General features: G+C 36.7%; 1 protein-coding gene across 7 annotated transcripts in view; it reads right to left on the bottom strand.

Annotated features, from left to right (window-relative positions):
• BLTP1 (bridge-like lipid transfer protein family member 1) overlaps positions 1-22,914 on the bottom strand; it is a 233,015-nt gene that overhangs the window by 27,126 nt on the left and 182,975 nt on the right. For 2 of the 7 annotated variants that reach the window (XM_050946193.1, XM_050946194.1), the window contains 13 exons: positions 21,281-21,404; positions 19,911-20,020; positions 17,657-17,747; positions 16,992-17,054; positions 15,020-15,264; positions 13,050-13,265; positions 10,997-11,177; positions 8,595-8,691; positions 6,134-6,295; positions 5,886-6,025; positions 4,405-4,606; positions 2,945-3,145; positions 1,083-1,262 (listed from right to left, as the gene is read on the bottom strand). In XM_050946193.1, coding sequence (XP_050802150.1) covers positions 1,083-1,262; positions 2,945-3,145; positions 4,405-4,606; positions 5,886-6,025; positions 6,134-6,295; positions 8,595-8,691; positions 10,997-11,177; positions 13,050-13,265; positions 15,020-15,264; positions 16,992-17,054; positions 17,657-17,747; positions 19,911-20,020; positions 21,281-21,404 — 2,012 coding nt within the window. Of the gene's footprint in view, positions 1-1,082; positions 1,263-2,944; positions 3,146-4,404; positions 4,607-5,885; positions 6,026-6,133; positions 6,296-8,501; positions 8,692-10,996; positions 11,178-13,049; positions 13,266-15,019; positions 15,265-16,991; positions 17,055-17,656; positions 17,748-19,910; positions 20,021-21,280; positions 21,405-22,914 lie in introns of all 7 variants that reach the window. The other 5 variants (XM_050946192.1, XM_050946191.1, XM_050946197.1 and 2 more) reach the window with 4 other exon arrangements.

Raw genomic sequence — 22,914 nt, 5'->3', positions numbered from 1 at the left:
GTTTAAAATAAAATAAAAAGAATTTGTCTTAAAAGGAACCAATATAAACCTTCCCACCCCACATACCAGTGTTATCCTAAAATAAAAGCCTATGTGAACCCAGGTGCAATGGAAAAAACTATTGGTCAGCAAGGAGGAGGAGAGAAAAGGCCTTGGGAAGGAGACTGTAAATCTTATCTGGATTAACATGGGAACTAAGGATGAACAATCTCAAATAGTTTTTTAGCTCAAGTCAGTAATTGGCAATGACATCATTGCCACAGACAGCAATAAGGAACTGACAGATAGTTGCGGCTGTTCTGCCCTTTCTATCCCACAGGAGGGACTCATGAGGACATACATTGTTGAACTGTGCCTGAACTGACATTGCAGTTCAAAGATTCTGATCTTGTGCGCATAAGGCTCATGTGCGCCCACAGTGGGATCTGTGTGGACACATAGAGAAGATAACATATAAACTGTTGGAAAATAAGTTCATTTGTTTGAAGTATACTTAAATATACTAAATATTAATTTTAGTAAACTTAATTACTTAAATTACTTTTTGCTGGTAAGGTTGGAGCTGTGAGAAATACCTACAAAAAAACTCCTCAAAACTATAGGAAACACATCTGGGTGTGCCAAAGGGTGCTTCAGGTTTATGAATTACCTAACCACAATTCATGCCTCAAAATCCTGTGAAATTAAGCTTGGTTTGGGTGAAACTCAGGGATAACAATTCTCTTTGCTTTATCATCATGGACAAAGTTCAAAGTTCATTCATACCGGAAAATCAAAGCAAAAATCTTAACTGTGAACCCATACAGACAGAAGTCAAAGAACATGTGTGACCTGTTGAAATTAAATGAATCAACAAGGGGGGGGTGCTATATGGGGGTTACCCAAACACAAAAAACCCTACAAGGTCTTATCACTGATTCACTTATAAGATGTTGTTATTGCACATCATAGGTTGGTGGCTTTGAAATGACATCTATATAAAAAGTGGTGGAGAAAGAATGGTGCTTATCATTGGAACAACACCTCTATTGTTAGGCAAACACTGAAGAAAGCAGTATAGATTAAATTAAACTAGTAAGTACCAGATATATTTATTAATGTAGTATCCATCTTGCTTGCAGCTTTGCTTGCAGACTGGCTCTCAAAAAATGAAGCACCTCCTGAACGTCTTATTCTTGAGAGACTTACTTTCACAAACTCAAGGTTAATACTCAGAGAATCTTTCCGACCAGTGACTGAAGTGGGCTCCTCATCTACATTACCTACAAACAGAAAGAGTGATGCTCACAGTACTCCCCAAATTAGCACCTCAGAGTAAAAATCATCCTTTTATTTCTTTTAGGATAGAAAAACAAAAAAACATTTATCCAGGAACATCATCAAGATGAAAGTCAATTTTTTGTATGAAATTTTGGTAATTACTATATGTCACAAGCAACATAGTTTTCAGCTTGTTTATATTATACATTTGACAGTAGAGCAGGGCGAATAGCTAATTTTTCAGTTTGTTGGCAGTTCTGAAAAATTGGAAAAAACCATTTCAGATCAAACTGAATCCCACAAATGCAAAAAATTTAGGTGATCCAAAAAAATCTGTTCTGAGTGAAATGAAACTTTTTGTTTGACCCAAAATGAGGGTGACTGGGGGGTGGGAGTGGGTTTGAGCATTTTTAAAGAGTTAGATTCACAAAATGGCCAGTGAAGGAGGCAATAGTGGTGATCTCCTTATCACTTTTAGTCCAGTAGTTAGGACATACTCTTGCAAATCTCTTCTCCATGGTAAGAGGGGAACTGAATTTGAGGGCTTGTCTACACGGTTGGTAATGCACTCTACAGAGGTGTGATTTCTAAAGTGCACTAATGTGTTGCATATCAATTGGTCTGTGTCGACCCTGCTAGTGCACACTAAAGGTTCCCTATTGTGCTTTAATGTAGTACAGTTTCAAACAGCACTAAGTTGAAGAGCACCAGGAGAGTCTCCACGGCCAATTAAGGCACAATATGTCAGTGTGCTTTAGAAATCACACTCACTATACAGCGCATTACCCCACTGTGCAGACAAGGCCAGAGTCTTCTATATCCTAGGTGAGTGCCCTTACCACTGGCTAAAAATTACAAGGAGATGACTATCTCCACCTCCTCCTCCCCTGCCCTGGTTGTGTGAATGGCATCTAAGCCGTACGCCCCGAAAAAAATTGGCTAAAGCTATTCAGCAAATTCATGTCAAAGTTGCAAATAATTTTGGGTCAACCCAAACAGCTTTTTTTGGCAAATAAACTATTCCTCTGAAATATTTCACCCAGCTCTATATGACAGCATTTTGTCACTGCTCTTCAGGGCAGAGACTATTCTACTCTATGTACCCTGCTCCTGCACACATTCACTTGGTACGCTAACAGTACCACTAAATCCAACAAGAATATTCACGTCTGTAAAGTTGTTCATCTTATTAAGTGTTTTCAGGGTGAAGACCTATGCTTATATAGGCTATAGCAAAATGGAACCCAACCTTGACTGTGGTTGTGAGCGGCTACAAATTAACATACAAATTAAGTGCAAACACTTGCAAACCCACTTAAAGCATTTTAACATATTTGGGGGAGTGTTGGAATTTATACCAAGAATTCCTATAAGCGCAAGTGGTCCTACTTTTTCCTATTAAGACAAATGGGTTTTGCAGTTGCAAGTTCTAAAGCATGAACACACCATTTTGGATCTGCCAAGTGCAGGCAATATGTATGCTTTCAAACAAGTGTCAGTTGGAGTGCTGAAAATAAAGTCCTCCAGGATTCTGTAAAAAACAGTAAAGAGGGTATACACATCCCTGACGGACTGATTCTTTAACACTTAGTCTTGCGCAACCATTTCTCACATTCTAACAATTGTTTATGAAATCTTTTAACTTTTGCAATTGTTCATTAAATTAAAAAAATCCATTCTGTACCTAGTGCTCCTGATCCAGGAGTCAGACCAGTAACAGCAGATTTTTGTTTTCCTGCTCCATATGGATGAAATACATAAAGGGAGAAATCAGACATGCAGGCTGTGAAGCTCAGGCCTGATGAGTTGCTGCTAGAGCTAGTCAAATCTGACTGGCTACTGCTATGTCGGGTTCTGCCAAGAGGGCTGCCTAGTCCAGATGAACCTAAAGGAAACCCCAAAATCCACAAATGTTATGGTAGTTTTAGTACAAAAGCATTTGCAATCATGAAACCATTTAAAAATACTTACTATGTCATAAAAAGCCATCAGATGTATTTCAAAAATAACCTCAGTGAAATAACAATTTGGGGACACAACGCCATGCTCTGGGTGTCCCCAAAGCTCTGACTGCCAGAAGCTAGGACGGGACCACTTGATACACTGCCCTGTTTTGTTCATTCCCACTGAAGTATCTGGCAGTGGTCACTGTTGGTAGACAGGATACTGGGCTAGATGGACTACTGGTCTTACCCAATAGGCCATTCATATGTTCTTATGGCTTAAAAAACCTAACTAACAATGCCATTCCTGTCAAAAGCTGGAAACAGACAAATGAACTTACTTTTACAAAGGCAACAAAATTGTTCCTAAAATACTTTACCCATCTAAGTTTTCAGAATAGCTTAGAAAACTGATATGAATGTCATCTTATACAATTTCACAAATGTACAACTCCATAGTTAGCAGATGCTGTATTTTTAATTTTGCATAGAAACACATACCATCAAACGTTGAAAGTATAGAGTAAACTAAAAGTCATACTAAAAGTGAAAGAAGGAAGTCATTCCAAACTGAAAACAGACAACATGAAGTGGAACCTATAAAACTCCGCATAATATATATATGCACAAATAAAGATTTCTGAGCAGTTCCTCAATATTTAACGGAAGAGCTAGCAATCTATCCAATTAAACTTTTTCTTATAATACTCATCACCGTAGTTACTAAATGATGTGGCAAGTTTATCAAAGAGCAGTAAAATAAACCTAACTGTACAGCTCCAAAAGTGGTTTTTTGGACGTAAAATACCAGCACACTGGCAATACAGACTACTAAAAAGTATTGCTCTGAAACTTCTTTTAAAAAATAAAGCTTCTATTACATGGTTTGTGGATACTCCTGAAGACCAGCAATAACATAAAATAAGTTTTTAGTACTGATCTGATACCAAAGAGCCATTCTGTTAAAAATCACAATTGTATAACATAGTAAAAATACATTTTATTATTCTAGCAATAAAGAGTTTTTGTCATGCCTAGAACCTAATGGAACTTTAACACTGCACTACATAGCTGTTTAACTTTCATTCTAATATATTCCTCCTCCCACCCACACTAAACACAAACAGAACTTAATTTACTTATGCTGTTAGCTGAATGTATTAGGTGAATTAATTCAATGAAAATTGTTCATATATATTACCTGGTATCCCAGTTTTATTAACTGAGTTCTTTGATCCAGTTTGTGAAGTATTACCACCAACTGCCAAGTTTTCTGTGGGGCAAGTTGTGCCTAAGGTCTCCAATTCCCCTCGGTTTGAAGAGAATACTAGGTCTAGAGAGGGCAGCTTCAGCATACATTCTACTCTTGAGACAGGTAAGCAGCTGAACTTGATCTGTGAAGGCTAAGCCAAAAGAAAGGATTTTAAGCACAAATATAAAATCCCTGAAAATCATTATGAGCCTGAATCCAAAGAATAATAGATTGCAACTTTCCTGTAGCCTAAATGTAATAAGGCTTTTTTGGTCCAGCTTTGAAATTACTAAAATCTCCATGATTTACAATCTGCAGAATTTATGTTTATTTCTGACATTTCCTATATCATTGAGGTGTGTTACTCAGGAAGTCCAGGCAATGGTCAGGAAAGCTGCCTAAATATAATAGTGAACCATTCTCCCAGAACTAATCTGTGTGCCCCAGTGAATCCACAGCTTGGAAGCTGCTTCATATTTGGAAGATGTGGAAGCTCAGCTTTGGTACCTATCATACCAAACTATGTTGAAGCAGCTGAAATGGACAGTCTCAAGACACTTTGGATAATCTTAAAATCCTTGCCTCTCAAAACTTCCTGGGTCAGCTTCCTGTCTAATTTACAGAGAGAACCAACAGAGGGTGAAGAAAGTGTCAAAAGTGCTCAGAGACTAGTAGCCCACAGCAATTTTTGGGAATAAGTCTCCCAACCCAACCAGTTATGTTTCATTTCAAGATCCAAACAGATGTCTTATATCTATGTTTCTCAATGTATGAATGCACTCAAAGCTGCCATATAAAAAAAAAGACTGGACAGTGAGAAAAAAATTATGTACCTTAGAAAAAATACAAGATGAAGTGAATTTCTATAAAAATGGTGTGATTAGATGAACTAAGAGATGAAAGGTAGCAAATCTCAAGGCATCCATATCTGAAATATATCCTGAGGATAAAATATTTTAGCTATATGTACTTTATTTATTTATTTGAAAAAGAATGATAGCTATAGATGCTAGTGATACAGGATATTTTCTGAGGAATAAGATGAGAATTGTGCTGTAGAGAAGACAGGTATGCCCAACTGTGGCTGTGAAACAGCAAAAGCTTAGCGGCAGCAAAGCAACAAAGGAAACTCCACCATGAACAGCAAGGAAAGTAGTGATGATTAAAGGCCAGTGGGGCTTCTCAAAATGGTTCACTTCTGTTGATCACCATGTGCTTGGAGTCAATGACTTCAGAACTCTAGTTAACAGAATTCTCATTGGTGTCATGCTGGAAACATATACCTCAGAATGGATATCTATTGAATGTAACTATCTCTAAAGAATCTAATTTTAAACAACAATGTTAAAGGCTAGCTTAAAATGCATATATGTTTTCAAAAATGCTATTAGCATTACACAGTATGCAGTATGTCAATGTTGCATTCGCACCTGAACCCGTACATAAACCACCACATCCACAGGGAAGGATGAGTATGCTGATGTTGATGATGACACTAGTGAGGCTGTGGACTCCTCCAAGGCGTCTTGTATTTCAAACTGTCCCATGTCTTCATCTTGTGAACTGACAGCTTTTAAAGTAGAAAGAACTTGTTAAATAATGGTTTGAGGCAACTGGAATTGAAAAGTCAATAAAGTTAGGTACTAGAATATATGAAAAAGAAGTAGTCACATGGTACCTGCGTAATTCCTCTCTACTGGTGTAATAGGAATAGTTTCCAGAGCCTTCTCTAGGAAGTCGAGTAGGCAGGGACTAATGACCATTTCCTCAGGCAATGACTGAAGTGCAACCCATGCATACAATTTTGCAGTTTTTATTCCACCACTTCCTTTCCCTTTGGCTGAAATATTTATAAAATGTAAAAGTGTCTAGTGGAATATAATTTCTCCAAATACAATTAAAATGTATAGCAACATTTCATTACAATCAGAAAAACAGATCAAGAACTTTATCTTCCTCCATCATCATGTGAAACAGCCACTTCACAGATCAGTTATAAAACACAGAAGTGTGTTAAAAATGTAATAAAAATGTGTTAAAACAACAGATGAAGAACTCAGTTCAGTTACTAGTACTATCTAATGCACTTGCTCTCGTTCAAGCCCTTACTTCATTTCCACACACAGCAGCCATAACTGACTGGAAGGCAACTGGCACTTACACTGGAAAGGGTGAAGATAAAATTGCTCATCTGACTTAATTTTGCAACAGTTTGGAAAAATATATTGATTTCAACTGAGAAAACATGTCAAAACCCCTAAGAGCAAATGGTAAGTCCTACAATATTACACAAATAATAAAATGAGGATTCTAAACAGGAAATCCTATTAACAATTGATTTGGAACACCTAAATTCCAAGCTTGGAGATATCTGGAATATAGTTTAATATAAAATTAAGAGAATTCTCTTCTCAATTCATGGAAGAGATCTGCACATGTAAATCTGTGTGCCCTAAAATGAGAAAATTATCTGAGCTCAGTAAATTTCAAGCAAGATCTTATTTCTAAAAAGCTATTATTACCAGCTCAGTTATTTTGAGCGCCGTATAGATAATTAGAACTAGGAATGAAGAAAGAGCAATGTCATTGAATTAAGATTCATCATCATATACAAAAATGGATCATTTGAACATAAGTAAAATATAGTATTATGGCTGTATATGATTTCTTCACGCAAGATACAAATACTGACTAACTGAAGGACCAAAATAGAACCTTACACTCAAACTTTATCTATCTGTCATTTCCTAAGCCACTTGGCAATGAATTTTAATGTCATGCTACTCTGATTGATGCTGCTGACCATCTGCACTGGCCTCTCTCTTATCCTATAATAAGAGAATAAGTAGATGAGAGTTTGGGAGAAATCTATGTGGAGAAAAGATAAAAAAAGCTCTGCAGGAGATTTAGGCAAGAATTAAAAAGTAAAGAATGGAAAGAAGTTATGAGCAAGCTTACAAGGCAAGATACAACCTAAGACAGAAAGTGAAGCAAGCAATAAAATTAAATTTCATGAACTCAGAGATCCACAAAGAAGGTAGATGTTGAGAGGAAACACAGTGACAGTGGTTAAAAGCCAGGGATAATGAGGCAAGTTCTCAAATTCACTGCTCTCTCTCTCTCTCTCTCTCTAAGACTTCGAGCCTATCAAGAGAATTTTTTTCACTGTTTACTGTTTCCAGCTCATTTCGTTTTGATAGGTTTTTTTTTTTTAAATAATATGTAAACTCTGAGAAAGAGAGAAGTGAGATAACAATCCTCTAGAAGGTGGGAGAGAAATCTACGTACCTCTAGATCTGACATTGCAACCTTCCAAAGATAATCATAGACCTCTGACTGAAAACTGGGATAATTTAACCTGTTACTCTTGAAATTTTAAATCAAAGTTGAAGACACTAAAAACTGGAACTTCAGGTAATTCCAAGCCACAGTAATTGTCGGTGGACTGCATTAGTGGAGCACAGTAATGTCTGGTATTTTGATTACTCCAACGATTTTGAACAGCTGCTTGGGATCATGATGAATAAATTAATTCCAGAAATCATCACACTTCAAAGTATTACTTTCAAGGCAAGCTGCACGGTAATGAAGTGTATTTTTGGAAGGATGTAACATGGATGAACTGATGAGTAAATTGAGTAGTATACATTTTTCCACTGAATTCTGAATACTGCAAAGTATAACTATAGCTAGTTGTACTAGTAACATAATTATTAATTTTTAAAAACAACTAAGCTTTTTTCCAGCATTGTATGTTATCTGTTCAAGGAAGAAGAGGAGTAAGTGGTATTTGGCCATTACTGTGCTCTGTGAGATATATGTTGAGAATCATTTAAACAGGAAATCTCTGAGAAGGCAGCTTTAAGAGCAGTTAGAATTCATGAACTGCACATGTGCTTCTGTAGTCAGGTTCTTTGCAGCCAATATTTAGACATTTATGACCATTTTGAGGTTCAGCTAATGCACAGATCTAAAGCTAGTAGATCATACGATGTGGAGGGAAAAAGATATCAAAGTTATAGTTTAAAAGGATATTCTACAAGTACCTGATGGGATGGGTGGGGGTTGGGGCAGAAGTAAGGTATTAGTCTTGCTGTGGGTAGTATTAGATAAAGGAGATGTAGCAGTATCTTTCATACCATACAACTTGGACTCTTTGGAAAGGGTTCTTGGCAAAGAGGATCCCCGGGAGGCATTTGGCGATTCAGTCTTCAAAGTCTTAGAGTTGTAGTGTAACTGAAATGAAAAAAATAATCCATTTACTTCACAGAAGTAGCACTCTCACTGAATCTCTGCACAGTTCAGTTTTCTCCAAATGTTCTTTGCATTTTATTTAAATTGTGTGAGCTTAAAACAAACATATTATATTTAAAACATTGGAATCAATAATCTTTATCTACAAAGAGTCATAATTTTTTGTAACTAAAAATAAATTAAGAAACCTCACCCATAAAACAAAATTAAACCATAAACATACTGAGCAACAGGCAATATTTTTTTTTTACCATATAGGACACAAATATCTAATAGTTGTCACAGACTCTCTCACCAAGAGCTGCTGCTCTCTTCCTGATACATACACATTCCCTGGCCAATGACTACTTTATTCCCTCATGTAGTTGTGGGGTTTTGGTTTTGGTTTTTTGTACAGACAACTACATATCATCTTGCCCAGATCACTTACCTCTTTTCTTAAAGTAACTCAAAGGTTTCGTATTGTACACACAAATATCCTATAGATGTGAGTAAGCAAAATCTAGTCTTACTCAGTGGATGGCACTAGGAGGCAGAGCAGAAACTGCAAATGATGCTTCTGTATCCCTAAAGCCACCTAAAAGATACAGTAGGGAACTGGGCCATGTCTGGTATCCCTGAAGATTTCTTGTGGTTCTAGAAGGGAAAGTCCACTCACCGTGAGTAGCTCCCCACTTCTTAAAGTTCTACAGCAGATGATGTCATCATAAATAATTACCTTTACGAAAGATGATCACTTGCAGAAAAGGAAGACCACATCCTGCACCTATGCCCCACCCTGCATTCACTGACTATTGCATTTTCAGATGCACTACAGGCACAGAGAAGACTTCCCAATATATGCAATTCATACTACCTATCAGAGAGCAGAAGCAAACAAGCCAAATGTCTCGCTTTAACTTAAGCAACCTTTTATTTTAAACGGGACTAATTGGCTTTTTAAAGTCTATGTAATGCCCCATATACTAATTAATATACAGGATCACACACTGAAACAAAGCTAAACATTTTTCCTGTTACAACTGAAATATTGTTTTTTAAAGTGGGAGGAGGGAAAAGTAGTTGATATCCTATTGATTTGAATCTCCTTCCAAAACATCAGATTAGAGACATTATTATTTGTGGCAAAACTAAGTGAGAAGGTCAAGTTTTGTTACGGACACATAGCGATGCCAGAAGTGTTATTGGAACTCTCGAATTCTTGGCTCCTAGTCTTATGCCTAGACAACACTTCTCATTATAATACTTATTATGCTCTATTAAGAATATAGAATGTATCAGTGTCACAAACAGATAGTTAAGGGTTAATGCCTCTTTTACTTGTAAAGGATTAAGAAGTTCACCTAGCCTAGCTGACATCTGACCAGAGGAACCAATGGGGGAACAAGATGTTTCAAAAGGAAGGAGGGAAGTTTTCCTTTGTTTAGAGTTTCAGTTTCAGCTGGAGTGAAAAAGATCAAGGAACCAGCCTCTTATCAGAGTAGTAAGTTTTAGAAAGGGATAAATAGGTTTATGTTTATTTTCTTTGTAACTTGTCTTGGTATCATTAAGGGAATTATCAAAATTGGGTATTTGGGTATTTTTTGTGTAACTAAATTTGTGCCCAGGGGAACATCCTCTGTTTTGAATCTGTTGTCTGTGAGAGTAGCTGGTATGCTAATCTCTCCCAGAGGGTTTTCTTTTACCTTTCTTTTCTTTAATTAAAAGCCTTTTTCTTAATACCTGATTGATTTTTCCTTGTTTTTAGATCCAAGGGGATTGGACCTGGACTCATCAGGAATTGGTGGAGGAAAGGAGGAGGGATGGTTAAATTCTCCTTGCATTAAGATCCAAGGGGTTGGATCTGTGTTCACCAGGAACTTGGTGAAAAGGTCTCTCAAGGCTACCCTGAGAGGAGAAGGTTTGGGGAGGAAAGGGGGTGTTCCAGACGGAGGATCTGGATGGTGACAGCGATACCAGATCTAAGCTGGTAATTAAGCTTAGAAGTGTCCATGCAGGTCCCCACATCTGTACCCTAAAGTTCAGAGTGGGGAATGAACCTTGACAATCAACCAATACACTTGTACCACACACAACTTCAAAAATGTTTCTAACATGTACCAAGATTGGCATGCAGCAAGTATAACATATATTTCCCATGTAAGAAGCAGCAGGTATCACACTTGATATCTGCACTATATAAACTGCATACCATAATGATAAAAGATGATCTAAAGGAAGCCATGTATTTGTTTCTAGTCAATTCTAGTTGGAGAGGAGAAATGTTTCCTAGTCCCATAATTTTTACCTTTACATCTACACCAGGAATGTAAAATACTGTAGTTTCCAGGTCACTAGGCTTTGTCTGTAGAGATGACGGCACTTTCTTGCCAGCAAGTAAGTGAGTAGTAGATGCATAGTTAGTTTGAAATTTCTTCTTTTTTGAAGGAGACTCTTGATCTAAACTTCTGGAACTCCGATCATAACTTCTACAGATAAATAACAATATACAACCTGTCTTAGTACAGACCTAATACTCCAAACAAGTATATTTTTCAGTATTTAAAATTTAGGGGATTTTCTTTTTAAAAATTACATTGTAATTTCATGATGAACAGTAGAAGCATTGGCACCCCTTTTAGTTGTTCTTTGCCCATCAGACCTCTATTCCCCTGGCCTTTTATTCCCCTTTGGACTTTTCCCATCCCCCTCTGCTTTTGCCAAAATATATTATTAGTGTTATTTGCAGATTTTAAAGTTAAAACCAACTTTTTTTAAAAATGACAAAAAGTAGTAAAGTGTCCCTTGCTTTCATTCTCAAGTTTATCTATAGTAAATTATAAATTCAGACTGCAGGTAACATTTGTGGATTTTTCACTGTTTCTGCTCTCCCCTTATGATTTCCACCCCTTGCATACCAAATTCCATTTACACAAGTGACACAGCAAAATAATAATAAAGCAATATGAAAACCGAAACAAAATATATCTCTCATTAAAAAATATTTCTACTCTGTCCCATGTCCATTTTAAAGTCATTCAGAAATTCACAGTATGATCACATTTCCTTATATACCTCTACCCCGATATAACGCAACCCGATAAATCACGAATTCAGATCTAACGTATAAAGCAGTGCTCCTGGGTGTGGACGGGAGAAAAGGGACTACGCACTCCAGCAGATCAAAGCAAGTTCGATATAACACAGTGTCACTTATAACGCGGTAAGATTTTTTGGCTCCCAAGGACAGCGTTATATTGGGGTAGAGGTGTATACACTTCTTCAGAAATGCCCCCACTGCTGTATGTTGGGAGATTACTCAAATATGTGATATCACTACATTGAACTGTCACGGGATTGCCTAAAGTAACAGCCACTGCCTGATATTCAGCTGCAGGTTCCTCTCTTCAGAGATTATAGGAGGAAAGGGGAAAAAAAGACCTGTTACTACATACAAATCCTTGCATGGATATAAAATATGGGAAAGGTAAGAATGACATTACAAATCCTAAGAGTTCAGTTTTGCTAAAGCTAGGTTATCATTAACACTGTGTTAAAGTTCAAAGAAGAAATTAAAAGTAAAGGTGTATTTGGTTAAGAATGAATAACAAAAAACAGAGGTCACTGGCTGTCAAAGAATATCTGCAGAATGGAAAGAAGAGTTTAAAAAAACAGAGTGAAATCATGTGCCACTGAAGTCAATGGCAAAGCTCCAACTGTTTTCAGTGGAGTCAGGATTACACTTCATAATTGTACAGTGAAAATTATCTCAATGATAGTGAGTAAAATGAAAAAATGTTGGAACAGAATATCAAGAAAAAACAGCATTAGCCCAGTATGCATCAACTCAGCAGTGTATTTCAAAATTTTTGAGACAGTACAATCAGGCATTTATTTGGAGAGTAAAAAAGGAATCCAGGTGATTTAAAAGCTTAAAATCTCCATTTATAAAAAGGATGGGTAAGAAGGAAACAAGTGTATGCTCATTTCTTGGTGTCAGGATAATTAGACTCAAGCCTTTGTGGAAGCAAACTTTCATGCTTTTCCAGAACAAAGACTATAAATCAATCGTAATTAAATTTATTGCATGCTATGGCAACGTGTGGTGATGATTCAAATTACTGACCACTAACTGGCTAAAAATGGTGGGAATTATTATAGTTTCTATGCTTTTCAAATGAGTCAATGCATAGTTACCATTGAGAATTGTGTACTGGCAGGATCCCAACTGATGTAAATCAGTAAGTTATCTTATTTGTGACTAAATAAATGTCAAATACAGAAAGACTGGCATAATACAGTAATACACTGCTTTCTAATATGATTTAATAATATTACTGTCTTTCAATAGGTTTTTTTACCTTCTTAAGCTGATTTCCTCATGCTCTTGCTGAAGCGTTGTTGGATGCAGCACACATTTTCCACAATCAATTTCAACTCTGATATCAAGTTCAAAGTCAATATTTCTCTCTGTGGTTGTGCCAGTCACATTTCTGTTGCCAGGAGTTGTTGGCCAGCGGTCAGTAAACAGTTGGTGAACTGCAGCAAAGCCTGTTGCTTTCTTACGAGTGGTATTCCTGCAGAAAGAACAATTACTTGTTCGATATTAGCACTGTGATAAGATTCCTTCCAAGGTTACCTACTAACGTATTTGCTGACAAGTCAGTTATCCACTATATATACAATTTTAAGAAGTTTTCTGTAAGAAGTACCATATGGTAAATTTTCATAGGTGCACACTGCTATCTTGGTCCATCTTCCACTAAGGTATTATTCAATATTTACTTCATGGTTGATTAGAGTGACCAGACAGCAACTGTGAAAAATCGGGACGGGGGTGGGGGGTAATAGGAGCCTATATAAGAAAAAGACCCCAAAATCAGGACTATCACTATAAAATTGGGTCATCTGGTCAATCTGTGGTTGATCTGGACCGGGCCCTGTAGACAGACTATAGCTGTCTGAGGCAGGACTAAGATAACAAGCAACAAACGAGGGATATGGAAGAGGGAGACAATTAAATATTACTGTCATAACTATAAAGGGAAGGGTAACAACCCTCCTGTGTACAAATACTATAAAATCCCTTCTGGCCAGAGACACCAAAATCCGTTTACCTGTGTAAGAAGCTCAGGTAACCTGGCTGACACCTGACCCCAAAGACCAATAAGGAGACAAGATACTTTCAAATCTTGGTGGGGGGAAGGCTTCTGTTTGTGTGCTCTCTGTTTTGCGGGTTGTTCGCTCTTGGGACTAAAAGGGACCGGACATCAATCCATGCTCTCCAAATCTTTCTGCATAAGTCTCTCATATTTCAAACTTGTAAGTAACAACCAGGTAAGGTGTGTTAGTTTTATCTTTGTTTTCTCAACTTGTAAACGTTCCTTTTGCTAGAGTGTTTACCTCTGTTTGCTGTAACTTTGAACCTAAGGCTAGAGGGGGTTCCTCTGGACTCTTTAAATCTGATTGCCCTGTAAAGTTATTTTCCATCCTGATTTTCACAAAGATGATTTTACCTTTTTCTTTAATTAAAATTCTTTTTTTAAGACTCTAATTGATTTTTTCATTGTTTTAAGATCCAAGGGTTTTGGATCTGTGTTCACCAGGACTAATTGGTGAAGGTATACTCTCAAACCTACCCAGGAAAAGGGGTGTAAGGACTTGCAGAGGGGGAAGGGGGGAGGAATTAGTCTCAAATCTCCCCAGGAAAGGGGGGGGGGTTAGGGACATTGGAAATACTTGTGGGAAGGCAGAGTTCCAAATGGCTCTCCCCTAAGATTTGAAACACGCTTGGTGGTGGCAGTGTACTGTTAACCTAAGCTGGTAAATAAGCTTGTGGGTCTTTCACGTGGGTCCCCACATCCGTACCCTAACGTTCAGAGTGGGGAAGGAACCTTAACAATAACACATTTTGTTATGTATATTATTTTTTAATATATATCACCTCTCAACATTGTTTATAATGCTGTGTTTGTAGATACACATTTAGCCCACACTTAGCCATGCGGTAAATTGCAGAACTATATGTTAAATAAGATACAGTGTACCTCTGACCCTCCTCACGTACCCCCTGCCCAATAACTGAGATTTATTCCAACATTCCAAAATCTGAGAGGCTTCCAAGAGCCGCTATTAAAAAAAAAAAAAAAAAAAAAAAAGAAGGAGGTCGTCAGACATTCCCTCCTCCCTACGCTGGAATTACACCTGCTGAAGCCAAGGACAGGCAACATTCAATCCTGGGTCAGCAAATGCTGTTCTAGACCTAAGACATTAACTTTAAAGACCATTTTGTCATGGTCCTAATGAAAGTATTTTTAAACAAATTGCTTACTGTGGTTTTCTGTAAAAATAAGCCTTCTCTCTTTCACGGTCTTCCTCCTTCTCAGAGTCTTCACTGGTTGAAGATAAGCTGTCATCCCGCCGTCCCTCTTCAGGCTGGAAGGGAATGCTTGGTGAGAAGACTACTGGAGTTTTGGGTGAACTGAATACTGAGCATGATCCTTCACTAGCGGATGAGTAATGGGATGGACCATCAACAGTTACTGACAAAAGGTCCAGTTCTGTCTCCTCTGGAAACTGATTGTGAAAAGACAAAAAGATATTAAAGTTCACAGTTACTGTCTTTACTATGCAAAAGTTAAGATATCTTGGGGAAAACGCAAGAGTGCTTTTAAGAACTCTCAAAGCTCAGGTTCCTCATTTTGAACAGACAGAAGTGTCAGATTTCAGAATGTATGAAATGAATCATGTAACACAATAAATAAATGTATAGGTTTGGAGAAAAAACAGTACCATACATTTACCATTGACTTAGTGATTGAGTTGAATTTGTTAACTAGATAATTAAACAGTATCAAGCTCTGATCAAAACATACATTATGACAGGCCATCACTAGAAGAATGAACATTTAATTGAAAACAAATTTTAAAAGTAAAGAAAATAGAACAGAAAGAATCATCACGGCCACCTGTAAATTAGAGAAATGCACAGGAATCTGATAGTGAATGAAAGGGCATGCAAAGTACTAGTACAGAATGTACAGTATTCTCTTATACATTATATTCTTCTTTTTAAAAAGTTGGATAAAAGTGACTTGATGGGAAGAAACTTTAGTGTTACATTTCCAAAAAGAGGTCCCAACTGTTTTGGTGCACTTTGCATCAGCAAATACCCCCACACAAAGAATTTTCAAGCACTAACACCTGTATATGCAGGGATAGAGTCTAAACAACTGTACATGCAGGTGTTAGACTCTAACACATGGGCCAACAAAGTGCTATTGGGATTGTTTGTGCATTCAAATAGGTGTTGAGTGGAAGATCCTTTGATAATTTGCTCCATGCTTTCATTTTGGCCATTAACACATCCAACATCTGACTTAACACTACTTAATATCTGACAGTCTTTTCTAAGCTGTGGAAAATTCATATAAATGGATATTACAAATGAATGGAACCTTTTGATACGTTCTGTTTTAAATGTAGATAAAAGAACTCAGCAAAGCACAATTCTGCCTTTCCTTTTGTTCTCAGAAATGAGCTGTTTAGACATCAACACTCTAAGGTGATCTGAAAAAGCATTCTAACTCAGAAACTTATAAAAGAAAAATAGAGGAAAGGTGGAAGGGGAAAAGTTAGATAATTGTCTTCTAAAAGGTGTACTTAGTTTTTTCCATTCAATATGTCTACAGTATCTTTTTAAAATTAAAAGGTTTTTTTTTTTTAAGTAGGTGGGTTGTTTGGGCACTAATTTTGACAAACTGGTTATCCTGCTCCCTTTAAATAAGATATCTTACACAACTGTACTAGGTATAGGAATTCCAGTATCAAATTATGATGCTTGATGGCCTCCCACCTTGGAATTATATTCCATCAGTGTTGATGCCTGCACTCTTGAGACACACTTGAAAAAGATTAAGATAATTGTGTGGGCACTGAGTCCTTCTCTGCAGTACGCTCTGCATACAAGAATAGATCATGGCTTGCCTTACTGTAGTCTCTATAATTTAGATCAGCCTTCATCAAGGCCTTTTTAAATATGCAAACAAAATATGTCATTACTAGTTTTACAAAAAACTGCAAAATTTAAGCTAAATATAGGAATGGAAGCATCCTTGAGAACTCAATTTATCATCTCCATCTATAACTTTTTACATGTTTAAACTTACTTAAAATCTTTTTTTAAAAACTGATATACATTCTGCCTAGTGGAGTTTGAAAGAGAGATGAATAACTGAAGAGCAGCTGCCAGTGAGATGAATTAGTGCTATAGCAAAGTATGTTCTTTTTCTTTTTACAAGTACCTGAAAATACCCTTCCCCTGGACAGCTGGATTGTTGTGTAATCCCCAAAACTGTTTTATTCAACTTAATTAAAAATGAAAAAGAAAAAAATAAAATTAAAATAGTTACCAAAGCATGACTCAATCAAAACCAACAGCAAAGACACATTTAGGAAGGATGGGGACGAGGGAATATTGCAACAAAAAACCTGATATTTGAATAATACATTTTAAACATACAGATAGACGTGTGTGTCAGACTATAGCAAACTCAGAAAATGTTTATTTCATTAATAACCATTTCCAAAATGCCAAACAAGGCTGAACATACAAATTAGCACATGATTATTGTGCATATCTGTTAAAAATAGCAACAACATGTTAACCATGTGTATTATTTTTTTCACAGAGTAGCTCTTGGTTTGAGGATACCTGGAAGTGAATCTTGTTAAAAATATAAACTAACCTATTTAAAGAGGTGAAAATTCTTTAGTTTGATATTTCTATTAATAATTTATGTGTTAAGATGGACACCACCAGACTAAATAATTATCAAGCGGGGTTGGCAATTCAAATCTTCATAAGTATATTTAACTCAGGTACTTCCAAGGTGCTACCAGTCAACATGGTATTTAATCTACTGTAGCATGGTATACTAATCAAATTGGTATGTAGGGTATGCCTTACAGGGTCCTGTATGTTGAAGGTTACTCTGGGTCCAGGAGATGCTGCATCTACACGGATTTCTGGGAGCTCTTCACTGTCTCCTAGTCGAGAGCTACAAGCAAAATATAAAAGGAATAAACAAACTATTACAGTTTTGAACGTAATGCAGGATGTACTTGCCACGTAAAAGTTCAATAACTACACAAAAGCTGTTGCAATAAAATATAAAGCCTAAGTCAACGCTTAACATTTTATAGAAATGAAATGATATTAAATCAGTACTCAAGAATTTATGGCACATAAAAAGAAAAAAGATGAAGTTTCAAATGACTTTGGGCAGCAAGGAGCTCACTTAATTTTGCAGGGCTTTTTTTGTTTTTATTTTTTACTCTTTTCAAGCACAGGACAAGAAGCAGAAAGACAGTTAAAAACATAAGTTGCGTGTGCACTGAAGTACAACTGGAAGATTATGCATATTCACAAAATACAGACAATCTTTCAAAATGAATGAAATCATCATGACATATTTGCAGTGCAAATTTACAACTTCTCATTCACAATTAACAACTCACTAGCTTTTGAGAAAATCTTAAGCATTCCTTGATAGGCTAGCCAGCTGAATAAACCACATAACACAACATTTTATTAATCTTCCCAACCGAATTCCAAATTCTCTGAAGATGATTTTGCTAAAAAGATGATTTGAAATGCTTTTTACCTGCCAGGATTTGAGTCTTCACACTTGCATTCCTTCTATTGTGTAAGGTATCAGTAATGCTAACCAGTTCAGAAGAAACATTAACCTGTAAATCTTATAAACTTGCAAGGCAAGTAAAAGAGGAATTCATTTTGATCCATTTTGTTTAAAGCCATTTGTAATTTGGAAGTGCTGTTCTCTGATATTTTGGGATCTCTTTGGGTAATTTTTTAAGCTTCAATCTACCTTTAAAACTAATGCCCAAAATTTTCAACCAATTTGTCTTAACTTAAAAATGTCTATCACTGATAGAGTAGATCCTTATAATTCTAATAGCTAAGTTCCCTCTCCTGTTTTCTTTTTTTTAAATCTAGTACTATACTTTATTGCTGATTAAAATGTAGCCACTAATTTTTTAAAATCCAAACCCTCCAATGTGTGTGTTTTCCCTCTGCTGGTTGTACTACAACAACAACAACAAGAAGCTTATTCACAAAGCAACAGTAACACCAAGCAAAGTTGATGCACAATATTCTGTTATGAGAACTGCAACTTGCTGCTGCTGCAAGCTTCAGAACACTTGGAAGAAGGAGAAAAGGAAATCATTTGCTGAACTAAAAAGTTGCCTTCCCTCCACTAGTAGTTCAATCCTTTTTCTAACATGAGGTTGACAATGGAGTGTAAAAATCTAAGGGATAAATCGTGTCCTCTTTACTTATTAGCCTCCCCTGAAGTGCCTGCTGAATAGAACCTTCAAAAGTGGTTCTTAAAAGTCCTGCAAAATGACTACATAAAAAGTGACACCTTTCTCCTCAACAGATTGGCTCACTGAATGCATTCAGAGTAATATCTGATGATTTTATTACCTTAAGGTTTACTACTACTCAACTCAGTCCTGCAGAGCAAATACAGCTCTGGAAGAAGGAGATGGAGTTTATTCTGCTTGTGAATCATCTCAAAATAGTTAGCCAAATTTAAATTGTAGCATCTTGGAGGCTGATGTGTGAGACAGAAAGATCTCAATTTAATTTTCAGAATCCAGGTTCAGTTTCCAAGACAGCAATTCAAGCCCCCCACTCTTTAGCTTCCAATAACTTCTGGTAAAGCTTTGCCTTTATAGATTTATGGATGCACTTAAACTTGATAGTTCAGCTGAGGAAACTGACTAGGAAGTGTAGAAGACCACAGACCTTATTAATTCTGTAAGATTTGAGCACTGTGAATATCTGTAATCATCAAACCACAGTGAATATCTGTAATCATCCAACCTCCTGAGAAACGTACAGACATTAGCTCTCAGAAGACAGACAAAACAAATATGGAATTTCTAAGTCAAGCTGCTTTAGAGACATGGTATGCCAAAAACAGATACTTCACAAAAAGTAAGAAACTTCATTTGTCAAACCTCCCATCTCTCGAAAACATTTTCTCAAATCCACTAAAAGAAAAATATACCCATCACCTATGGCAAAAGACATGAAGCTCCACAATTAGACATTCTCCTTGTTGCTGTCTATTCTAACTTCATTACAGTTCTCATCCTCCCACATGCATAGTCATTTGCCAAAAACATTCTACCTTGCCCTGTCCATTCTTTTTAGAGGTGGTCTTCCAGATGCTGAAATTGTTTTAGATCGGTTATAGCTGGGTTTGTAACCTAGGCCCCATTTGTCCTTCAGAGAAGCAGCCTAAACAAAGGAAAATATATTTAAAATGTTGAGGACAAAAATAATGAAAATTATACATAAACATGGCAATGTGGAAAAATTCCACTACTTAAAACATTTTATTTTACAGTCATGCCAACAGTTATGAAAAAACATTTACAAAATAATTTTATTTTGTAACAAGTGCTCAAGGCACTCCTCTTCAGGCCTTTGCTCAAATCTTCATTTTGATTGGTCTCTGGACGATTCACTCACCTTTCATACTAGCTGGCACTGGTACTTTCTCGCTATCAGGAGAACAGGGTGACCCCCCTGCACCCAGTAGTTTGGGATCTGCCTACTTGAATAAAAGTCTTCTCTTCATGTGATATTGCTGCAACTGCAGTCAGCAGAGGAACATGAGCTAGAGCCTCCTCATTTAAGAAGAAGCTGCCAACAGAGTACTCTCTGAGAGGGGTCCCTTGCTTTGGGATGGACTCATTTCTTGGTCCAGAATAACTCAACTGTACTGATCTTCAGGGTCTGCTGCAAATACTCGTTTGCCATGCTTTATGGCAGGGGGTGGCATGATCAGAGCAGGCATTTGTGGGTGAGTGAGGACATTGTTTGGGTTGGAGTTTTATTTCTGTTTGGGTATTTTCTCCTGCTTGCTGTTTTTATCTTTAATTTTTTATTAATAAAAAGGCATCTCAATTTGGGAATAAGCAATTTCTTTTAGCATACATTATAAACCTAATAAAATAAATCAGCCAAATGGAATATAACAGAGATTTTGCTCAGGTACTCAAGCATGCTTATCATATCTGGATTCTTCTGGCGCAGTAAGGCAATGTTTTATGATCGCCACCACCTCTGAAAGCCTGAGTTTGAGTCTTGGCTAGTAAATGCTACAGCATTGCATATTATGGCTTCCAAACCTCTGGAAGCCAATTCTTGTGTACATTTTCTGAACGCAGATATATTTAAAAATATTAAAAACATCTATTTTAAAGAGTTAAAATAGAGATATTAAAATAGTTTTTCCCCTAAAGATTTGTCATAGAAAAGCAAACAAACAAAAATCCACCTAATATACAGTACCATTAAAATTCTGGTTTTCTGTCTCCAGTAGGACAGAATAATCTGTTTTCCCAGAAAGTTAAACCATGTATTTTATATATTTAATAGTCCTTTTACCTTTCTTTTTCAGTGTCTTTCTTTTATTTATTTTTAATATGTGGAAGAGAAACTTATAAGTGAAAATCTTAAGAACTTGCCAAACAGCTTTAGAAAATTGCTCACCCTCATGCTGGACCTACGTAGTTTTTTACGGACATCTCGGCGAATGTCATTCACAGCTACTGACTCTAATTGTTGATAACGCTGGATTTCTTGGTTTATGGTTCCTTCACTTGCACCTAGTTTTCTGGGAATAAGTCAGGATAATGAGTTTTCCAGATGGAAGGAATAACTAGTAAAGTTAAACACTACTTTCACCCTTTCCTTTGAACAACAAAACCTCTATACTGTGTTCCTGTGACAATCTTAAAGCCTTTCAACCCATTACCCAATCAGCTTCTTGTTTTTCAGGACTTATCTATCACCAATGCCATCTTTTCCATATATGGCTGTTGAGGGTCCACCATTATTTCACTATACAACTTTTGTCCATACTGTAACTTCTTTGCAAGTAGCCATAATTTCAAGGTTTTTACCTCCAAGTCAAACATTCAGGAAACAGAAAAAGGAGTGTGTAGCAAAATATACAAGATGTCAAACATTATATTGTGATGCCAACAGAGGTGAAAGAAGGATAGTTGCTAGAGAGCAGCTCCCTTTGAAAAGAAAGGCTCCTAAAGAGAGCAAAGATTCCCAGCTGGAACAAATCTGGATGAAAATTAGATTTTTTAAGTATTTTCTATGTTCCTTAGTTCAAGAAAAGCAGGCACACTTGCTAGAGATGCCAGGAGGCAGACAGAACTGGGGAAATTTCCAGGAGGAAAGAGCTTCCCACAATGGCAGATCAGACTGATCAGATCCCCTGAATATGGAAGGCAGAAGAAGAAAATCTCCTATAGGAATAACGTACTTGAACGTAAACAAGTTTAGAAAGGAAACTCACTAAGATACATGTTATTTTAAAGAGAACAAAGTTTGTTGATGCTACAATACGTTGAGGACAGAGAGGCGCAAACATTAATTTTGGTCATCACAGTCACATGGCTATGTTTGTATATCAAAAAGTTTGGTTACAACGAGCCTGCGACTGACTGCTGCTAGCAATCTTGCCTAAAGCTGAAATAGTAAAGTATGTCCATTCTTCATTATAATTTAGCAATCAATCAGCAACAGGCACTCTTTATCACAGGTGATTCCACTTTTTACTATGATTGACCTTGCCTTCCAAATGCCAAAAATGCAAATAAAATCTTTTTATACAAAACTCATAGCTAACTCTTGTCATGAGCACTTTCAGGTGACATTTTTAATTTTCCCTTTGTGTGTGTTTTATGGAATATTACTGTGTCTGTGAATTATTTATATAATAAAAATATATCATATAAAAACCATAAAGCAGTTTATTTTGAGAGGTTTCTTCTTCCTATAGTGAATGTGATCTCATTCCAACTTCAAAGCACTGTCACTCCAGCAAGTCACAATCGTATAGCTGGTAACAGAAGTGCGACAAATCATGATGGGAATATGGTTTGTCATGATGTTGGAACTGCTGATACATTGCCATCAATGTGAGGCAAAACCAGAAATGAAAGATGATTTGACACTCAGGAGAGCTTCCTGGGGATTTTAATGGCCACTTGTGCACCTAATTTTCTCTACTACAACCAGAATGATCAACGATTAAAAAACTATTTCCTCCTGTAGATTGTATAGTTGCACGAATGCCGAAGCACTAGAGATAAGAAAAGGGAAAGCCC

This window comes from Gopherus flavomarginatus, chromosome 3 (assembly GCF_025201925.1).
Source record: "Gopherus flavomarginatus isolate rGopFla2 chromosome 3, rGopFla2.mat.asm, whole genome shotgun sequence".
NCBI classification, from domain to species: Eukaryota; Metazoa; Chordata; order Testudines; family Testudinidae; genus Gopherus; species Gopherus flavomarginatus.
Note: the sequence above shows the minus strand (reverse complement) of the source record. Positions and strands in the feature narration are given on the sequence as shown.